Source organism: Zeugodacus cucurbitae, chromosome 2 (genome assembly GCF_028554725.1).
Source record: "Zeugodacus cucurbitae isolate PBARC_wt_2022May chromosome 2, idZeuCucr1.2, whole genome shotgun sequence".
Taxonomy (NCBI): Eukaryota; Metazoa; Arthropoda; class Insecta; order Diptera; family Tephritidae; genus Zeugodacus; species Zeugodacus cucurbitae.
The window spans coordinates 64,031,654-64,041,328 of NC_071667.1; the positions used below are offsets into that span (position 1 = coordinate 64,031,654).

The 9,675-nt window shown below is 34.8% G+C and overlaps 1 protein-coding gene across 1 annotated transcript; it reads left to right on the plus strand.

The window, feature by feature from the left end:
- Positions 1-1,905: 1,905 nt before the first annotated feature.
- On the plus strand, positions 1,906-9,226 carry LOC105215457 (carboxypeptidase inhibitor SmCI). Its single transcript, XM_011189382.3, has 2 exons — positions 1,906-2,433; positions 8,724-9,226. The coding sequence occupies exons 1-2, from the start codon at positions 2,340-2,342 to the stop codon at positions 8,906-8,908; spliced, it is 279 nt and encodes a 92-aa protein (XP_011187684.2). The 5' UTR covers positions 1,906-2,339; the 3' UTR covers positions 8,909-9,226.
- The last annotated feature ends 449 nt before the right edge of the window (positions 9,227-9,675 follow it).

Below are 9,675 nucleotides of genomic sequence, written 5' to 3' on the forward strand. Positions count from 1 at the left end.
CATGGTCTACTTGTCTGTTGTGTTCTCTAGGTGGTTGTTTTCAACTTTGTTAATTTAATTATACTTTTTCCGACTATGTGCCACAAAATCAATCTTCATTTAAAAATCAATTTATTACAATGTTTGGGTTCTATTTTAATTTCCTTTTGACTTTCGCCATTTAAACTCTCCACACTTGGGCAATATTGCAGAATGCGGTGGGGTATTGGTTAAGCGGTCTATGGTGACTGCAAGTTTTATCTTTATAAATGACCTTGTGGTTGTGTTTCAAGCATTAAGATAGATTAAGTGGATATTAGACTGAAATTATTTATAATGGGTTTTGGAATGAAAAAATATTTTTCTAAACATTTTAACAAATTGTGGGATTTCTATTGTTTTGATTTTTTTGGTTTGAAAAACTTAGGTTCAGTGCTATTGAGGACATATTATCATACTCGATCGAATTAAAGAACTCGAACAAAATTGGTAATTCCACCAGGAAAAAGACCTCTGGGGAAGATAAAAATAACGGTTATTTCGGTCTTTCAGACCGTTATTGAAAGCTATAATTCGGAATCCGCTTTAATCAACAAGTCTAACTTTCTCGAGCAGACGCAACACAACGATGAACGAGTTTGCTCGGCCAGAAAAGCCGTTTTCATAAACTGCCGAAGTTAAGCTGCTTCCACGGTTGTTTGAAACCCTGGACTTTGAAGGAACGCCTAAGGTGTTGGAACACAGGGTATACCATAGAATTAGTTTTTAGTAGTGTGACTCGAGAATATGGCAGAATGCAAATCATTCGCATAGAAAGATGAAAAGCTAGGATGTTGTCTTTGAGATTGCAGAGATTCCAGACTTCAGCCGATTGAAATGGGATGGAACTGGGAGGCAAAACGCTTTACAATTTTATCACCAAGATGTTAAATGGTGCTAAGGCTGGACTCATTCAGGGGTAAAATGAGCCAAAATGAGCCCAACGAATACATAAGTCCAACTGCTTGCGGTCAGCTGTTCTTGCGACCTCCCCTTTCAAGTACTAAATCGATCAAGATGCTTTTTACTACAATAACAATTCTTGGAAAATACGCGAAGTAATCGGTTGCAACTCAACATTTGCCAACCATAAAATAGACGCGTTCGGTATCTTTCCAAACCAAATCCAAATTTTTACAAACGGTTTTTTTTTTCTTTGAATACTTGGTACCCTACTAGTTCAATGGGTCAAATGTATTTTATAGAGGAAGAAATAATCCGATTAGCGAGACATAGACACACTCATGACATCTTTGTCGAGCCACCCACTTAGAGTAACTAGTAAAGAAAAATAAGAATACTTTTTAATTTTCGAAAGACAATATTTTAGACCAGCTTAATCCTAGGTTTAAAACAGTCTTTGAGCGAAAACATTGGCTGGACATTTAAGAATTATTAAAGCTTCAAGATCTCGTGAAAATATTCGTACACATTTTCTAGATGTGGAGTCAAGCTTCTTATACAAGGTCCGATACACAAAAATCGAAATTCCGATAACATTCTCTAAAAAATCACAAATAGTTTCAAATACAACACTGCAAACTATTTTGCGACCCTACACAACACTCACTCACACTTCCAATGCGACCAAATATTTCCATTGGGCACTCTCAGCACAACACACTTCAAAAACAATTCGGTGATTTTCATAATTTTTCAATTTTCGAAAATTCACTTAACGAAAAATGCCACTTTTCCTCATTACTTGCGCGAGTACTTGAGAGCATGTGTGTCAGCATGTGTGCCCCACCCGTCCACTTTGCACCATATGTATGCATCAAAAGCAAAGTGCTGAAAGAAAAAACAACAACAATAACAATTTCATCAGCCGCGTAGCGTTGGTATAAAAGCGGGACACAGGCGCTTGGACGCCTCAGTTGTCGGGCGGAATATGCGGTTCATAGCATTTCAACTAACCAAGCAGCTAAACGCTTAACGCCAAAATAATAAAAGATTATAATTTAGTTGTCTTAATCTCAAAGCAAGCTAACGGAACAATTCAACGATACGAATTTTGAAAACTTAAAAACTGTCGTTCGTGTTTTTGCCAACAATTTGTTGTAGTTGTCGTTGTTGTCAACCGGTCATCAGCTCACACACTCGTTAGTCGCATTCCCGGCGCGGAGGAGCCTTGTCGGTCGGTTGTGTCGCAATTGTTTATTTAATTTCTCGCTGTTGTTGCTGACTTTGTTGTTGTTTGCATACCCTCCACTGTGACATCGCCTGGGTCCAAATCATTACTCATTGCTGGCAGCTGGCATTTTGGAACATCAAACAAAAACAAACAAAGGCGAAAGCACGAGTTGCCACGAAACCGAAACATGCGTTCACCGGCATTAGCATTTGTCATATGCGTGGCGTTGGCCATGGTCTTTATGACGCAGGCGGAACACAATGCGCATTGCAAGGAACTGAGTAAGCAAATGATCACGAAATTAAATTGACAAAATGTCAACGGCAACATGTTGCTTTCCTTATTATCTGTGTCAGTTGAAAAATCGTATGGCATTCAGCTTGATCTAGTATGTGTCGTGTTGGAATGTGAGATATGTGGGGAAGGGCAATGTACCAATCAGGGACTCAATAGATCTGATTAAGGAATGGAGGACGTCCAGTGTTAGGAATTAGAGAAGTAATATCTTCCATATCCATTTTAGCGCTCAGCTCACAGGGAACTAAAGCTGAGTCAGTGTTTAAGAGGTAACTGAATGTGGAATTAAAAATAGTATCGATCTTTGCAAACCCTGCGAAAATATTCTCAAGTTCCTCGTGTTTAAAAAGAGCTTATACCTAATAGATGAACTCCAACTATTTTAATAAACTTGAGAAATATCCCTAAGGGAACGTTAGTTTCGAGGCCTTTTGTAAGAATTATTTCTATAATGAAGGAAAAACGTTCCTCCGGTATGAAAAAAAAGGAAAATTTACTTTCGCTTTGGAAGGCTCGACAAAATGGGAGATTTTTTGTTGCAGTATTAAAACCGAAATTATTTCCGAAAGGCTGCCGTGCTGAATCTGGATTCTTTGCAAGTAGGTACGGCCGATTAATATGGAAACGAGAGGGAAATATATAGAGTGGAACTTAAATAAACCAAACGGAAACTTGGTCGTTCTAAGTCTAGACTAAAGCGATTAGCTGGATGTCATAAATTAGCTCTTATATGAGAGCCCAGTCCGTCATTAATAGTGGGTTTCCATTATTAATGAATTAACCGATTTTACCAATTGCTAATATCCAAACCGAAAAGACGTCCTCCTCTAAATTTTTAGCTTATATTCTCTACAACCTTAGAAATCAAGAGATGTCTTTAAAGATTCTAACAATAAATTAAACATTTTTAAAGTTATTCCATTTAAATGGTGCATCCATGAAAATCTGCTTTAGAAGCCGAAAAAAGTGTTTTTTTTAGCAATTTTTTTTGAAAGGGAAGGAAATGATTGCAGTAAACGGAATTTTAAGACGATAGTGTACAATATTTAAGGCTTAAAAAACAATATTTATTATTAAAAAGTATTTAAATTTTTTCAAAGTTGTAAGTATTTTTCTTGAGCGCCTGGAGTCTGCACTTGTAAATCGGTGCCGGTGATGGAGATCGATGCATCTGAAACAGTCGAACCAATTTTTTTTTTTAATTTTTATAAGTTTCTTTTCTTTATGAACTAAAAAAAAATACCGAAGAAGTTATAAAATTCCAAATTTTTGACTTTAAGTTGCAAAACAAGTAGTTTAAATAATACTAAATAATACTTTTGTCCAACTTTTTTAGTTCAAATAGAAGATAATTTAATACTGAAGCTAGATCACTTTGGTTTTTTTCGATCGGACATATATTCTTTTTGCTATCGCCGGCACCGTGTTCTAACACTTGTGAAAATGAAAACTCGAGAAAACGCGCTTTAAAGGTCTGCCTGTCTCGGCCACTAAAACTGCTCAAGCTTCGAAAATATGTCGAATTGACCTCTGGATTTTTAAAGACATATTCTAGGATAGTTTTGGAAGAGATTTAAAACAAAACAAAAAAATCGATTTTTTTAAGCCTGTAAAGCAGACTAATTGTCGCTTTTTGGTTCAAATTATTTGCAAAACCTGAGACTCAGGAGACTTTTCTACAGATATCACTTTATTAACATAATTACTTTGGTTGAATCTCTTGTCTCGAAAAAACGCATAGTCATTTCGGTTCTATTCCTGCTAGTCTCTCTTGCTAGGATGGAAAGATTCGATTTTACCCGTGTCTTCTTCCCAGCAACTTGTACAACTTATATTGTTCCCATACAAAACAATATGTTTTTGGTCTTTACCGAAATGGATTCCAGTGCTTTAGTTTTTGTCTTTGTAAAAACCAATTGATACATTTACATTTGGATAGATCGGTTAAAAGTTTTTTTTATTGAGCAATTGAGAGATACCCCAAGCTATCCTTGACATATGTCAAATGTTTTTTTATTCAAATATTTATTTTGAGTACTCTTATGCAAGCAAAACAATATTGTATTTAATATAACCCAGTATATATTCAATGAAGCACTTGTTATAATGATCTCACTGCATCAAGATGCACGAATCACTGGATGAACATAAACCTCATGAAAGAAAGAAGAATATATCCTCTGCATAAAAAGTGGATGAGTCAAATGTAAAACTCGCATTGCAAAATGCACGAAAATTTTGTAAAATATTTCAGTCTAAAAATATGACTATAATTACTTAATACACATTTCCGTCAAAATGCCACCAATCTAATCAGGAAATTCCATTTCCGCAACTAGTGCAATTTCTAGTTAATTTCGTACTTGACTTAGCTCATTGATCTCTCTTACAGCAAATTGCTGTCAGCTAACTACTAGTACAGATCTATTTAATATATTTTTGAATGTCCATTAATATGTATGTCTATATACATACATTTATTAGAGGATTTGTCTTTCTGCTTAAATGCAAGTTGTGGTTTTTCATATTTTTCGAAAAATATATTATTTATATAAAGGGTGATTTTTTAAGAGCTTGATAACTTTTTTAAAAAAAAAACGCATAAAATTTGCAAAATCTCATCGGTTCTTTATTTGAAACGTTAGATTGGTTCATGACATTTACTTTTTGAAGATAATTTCATTTAAATGTTGACCGCGGCTGCGTCTTAGGTGGTCCATTCGGAAAGTCCAATTTTGGGCAACTTTTTCGAGCATTTCGGCCGGAATAGCCCGAATTTCTTCGGAAATGTTGTCTTCCAAAGCTGGAATAGTTGCTGGCTTATTTCTGTAGACTTTAGACTTGACGTAGCCCCACAAAAAATAGTCTAAAGGCGTTAAATCGCATGATCTTGGTGGCCAACTTACGGGTCCATTTCTTGAGATGAATTGTTCTCCGAAGTTTTCCCTCAAAATGGCCATAGAATCGCGAGCTGTGTGGCATGTAGCGCCATCTTGTTGAAACCACATGTCAACCAAGTTCAGTTCTTCCATTTTTGGCAACAAAAAGTTTGTAGCGATCGCCATTCACCGTAACGTTGCGTCCAACAGCATCTTTGAAAAAATACGGTCCAATGATTCCACCAGCGTACAAACCACAGCAAACAGTGCATTTTTCGGGATGCATGGGCAGTTCTTGAACGGCTTCTGGTTGCTCTTCACCCCAAATGCGGCAATTTTGCTTATTTACGTAGCCATTCAACCAGAAATGAGCCTCATCGCTGAACAAAATTTGTCGATAAACACATTTCGAACCGAACACTGATTTTGGTAATAAAATTCAATGATTTGCAAGCGTTGCTCGTTAGTAAGTCTATTCATGATGAAATGTCAAAGCATACTGAGCATCTTTCTCTTTGACACCATGTCTGAAATCCCACGTGATCTGTCAAATACTAATGCATGAAAATCCTAACCTCAAAAAAATCACCCGTTATTTATTATTATTTGCTTTGTTTGTTTTGTTTTTGTGTTTTCTTTTCCCCCGCTTACATTTACTCAGCACTTATTCGATGGAAAAATTCGAAACTGTGTGCATTTATTGAAAACTGTCAGAAACTGTGTCAAGTACATAATTAGAAAGTGATGAAATTTTTTTATTTGCCCAAAATGAGTGAAATTGTGCATACAGTTGGAAAGAAAAGACAAAAAAATAAATAAGAGTGCAAAGCTTAAAGGCTTTGTGTGCGGTTCCAAAATTGTTTGAGTATCAGCATGTAAAATTTGTTGTGTAATTTGGATTATTTTTGAATTATATCTTCAAAGGTTTATTTTAATTATTTATTTTTTTTTTTTTTAATGACATGCATGTGTTAATATACCAAGCAAAAGTGCAAATTTAAGCTATTCAAAGCTTTCATAAATTTTTGCAAATAAATAAATACAAGTAATTTAAATAAACTATAATAATTTCTGTACGTTTTGCGGTTAGTCAGCGGACAAAAATATTTTTTAATGTCTATGGCATAAATATTTAAACCGTAAAAGTGTGAAATATACTATTTATTGAGAAAGCTTTTAAAAACCTATTTGGAATAAGAAAAATAAATAAAAATATTTAAAATAATTTATATTATTCAATGTTCATAGCTTTCATAAGCATTCTTATTCTTATTTATTTGCACAAGTTTGGTTTTGGTGAAAAAATAATTAAAAATCAAGCCAATTTAATTATATTAAAAAAATTACATACGAATATATATACACTGTGTTTCGGAAGGCCTTTAGTCTACAATTATTTGGCATACATACGTACTAATTGTCTGTCCATAAATATATATTCAAAGTATTACAAAATTTATAATTATCTATCTGACCCCTGGCCCTCTGTTAGTTCAATAAATTTATTAGCGAAGTTAAATGAGAACCCTAGTTATGAACTCTGTGAACGATTTCGAAAAAGCTCATCAAAGAGTTATTGGGACCAAGCGCCATTTTCACATGAAGAACAAACTTTAATAAATCTGGAACCGATTTTTGTTTTTGCTGTTATTCGATGTAATATTCAGATGATATAGAATTTCCAGCTGTTTGTAATTGGTATAGAGGTTACCAGCTGTTCCCAAAGAGTTTAAGGAAGACTTATAAATATAATATGAATATGGATGCATATTTTGAGGACAGTATAAAGGAGTTTTCAATAAGAGCGCTACAAAAGTTTTTTTAAATAAAACAAAAACGGTTTGGGATATCAGTGAAATTCTTTAGTCGCTTTCGTCGCTGGGTTGTTGGTATAGACCATATACTTGACGTAGCCCCACTGGATATAGTCCAACGGCGTCAAATCACACGATCGAGGCGGCCGATTGACTGGACCATTTCGTGAAATAACACGTTCACCAACTTTGTTTTCAATAAATCGATTATAACATTCACTGTGTGGCTTGTGGCGCCGTCCTGTAGGAACCACCAAGTCCAAGTCCATATCATCAAATTCGGTCTAAAAATATTCGATTATCATTGAGCGGTAGTGATTCCCATTCACAGTAATCTATCGGTCTTGATCATCACGGAAGAAGTACGGCCCAATGACGGCGCCGGCCCATAAACCACACCAAAACGTAAATTTTTGAAATGGTGACTCATGAAGTACGTGTGGATTGCTGCCTGACAAATTACGCATATTTTGTTTGTTGAATCTATTTATAACGACCATAAATTGAACGTAGCGCTCTTAAAGTTGAGGCCACTGACTTCGAATTTCGGTAGTAAATTCTAATAATTTCGACTCGTTGTTGGATCGTTTATCTTTCCATGATGAAGTGGCAAACTATACTGAAGAGCAATGTCAAAAGAGCGGGAAAAATATGGCATCATTTGCTGTCCCTATCGGTATAATTTTGTAGCGTCCCTTTTGAAAAGCCTTTTACAATTGTTAATATTAATTAATTATTGGATATGGAATACCCCTTTAGCGAAATTTTTTTCAATTGAATCTGATATTTATGTTGGATAAATTTCTTAAAGGGTTACCATCTCTCCTAAATTATTATTCCATTATAACTTTTCTCTCGAGAGTGAATGGAAAATATGTATATTTTGAAGAAACAGAACTTTACTGAAAAGTATTGCAATATTTATAATATTGGTAAGGAAATCTTTCAAAATTATATAGAAAATTATAAAATATAAATTGGCAAACATATAAGTCTAACAAATAGATAAAGCGAGCAGAGTTGAACGAATGGAAGAATTTATTCGAACTACTGCATTATATATATTTTCCTCAATTAATCATTTAGTACATAAAATTTATGTTTTCGACATTTTGCTGATTTATCCATAACACCCAAACCAGTATTTTACTATGGCTTTTTAGTAATCTTAATTTGATGAATTCATCATAAATTCGAACAAACAATATTTAACTTATAACAATTTCAGCTTCCATCTTTTAATGAACACCTTATTTATACAACCCTCTCTTCTCCTCCTTTTCTCAAATAAAAATTAAAACTGTAAATATGCATATTCAAAGTTGATCACTTTTCCGAATTCCATTCGAAATCAAAAATTATCAAACTCAGCGTTTTCCCCAAACAATAATTTCAAGTAAAGACAGCAACTACCAGCAATTAACAAAAGACCCACTCACACACCTCGCAAAATAATGCTAAATAATGAAATCATTGCGATTGCTAAATAAACATTTTAATTGGTAATTATTAATTAACTTTACGTTTCACTCTTCTTTCTTTCTTTTTTTCACTTTCTACCCGCCCATCTTACACGCGCAGATCAAGTGAACTGTTATATGGGTCAGAATGAGGGCTACTTCTGCAATAAGAATCAACATACCGCCACACAGACGCGCTGGTTCTTCGACAAAGGCGCTTGCAAAAAATTCAATTACAAGGGCTGCTATGGCAATCGGAACCGCTTCTGCACGAAGGAGGCCTGCGAACGGCGCTGCCTGGGATAAGGTTGTGTGTGCACCTGAAAACGGAGGAGTTGATAATGTGGAAGCGCGTGGAGCAAACGCTAATATTTGTTGTTTTCTCGCGTGTGTGTGAACGGCAGAAAATTTAGTAACTCAAAAAGAAGCACGCAGTGTCGAAGTGCCTCTGGAAATTGATTATCACTTATACTTGTAGTAATGTAGCGTTTTGACTTAATATACTAGAGTTTAAGATTTTATAAATGTGTGTAGTTATGTAATTTGTATAATTAATGTGTGTGTTTGTAATCATAAAAAAATTATTTATTTTCTGCAAAATAAATGTAGTGAGCATTTAATGGATTACTTCTACTTTTTTTGGAAAAAAAATATTTTTTTTTTATTTTTGTTGTTACCAAGCTAAAATGTTCAAAAATTTGAATACACGATTTAAATCACAATAACATGAAAAAATACAACAAAAACTACAAAAAAATTGAAATAATGTTCTACAACCACATGCGTCCGCTCATTAGTGACGGCCACCCACCTCGCCTTGACCCACCTTACCGTTCTCCACACACCTGCCGTTGAATGCCAACAACATTTTTGTACTTTGCTGTCCATCATTTTTCACTTGCAAATCGATTGGCGACAATTTTCCGAACGGCAACCCGAAATAGTTGCATAGTACATAGTACGGTGCGTTTGTGTGCCTTACATTTTAAAACTGTCACAGTGATCTGTCACTTTTCCGCTATTTATATGCTAACGCTTGCTGCTGTCTCCATCTTCCATTCGCGTCTCCTCAC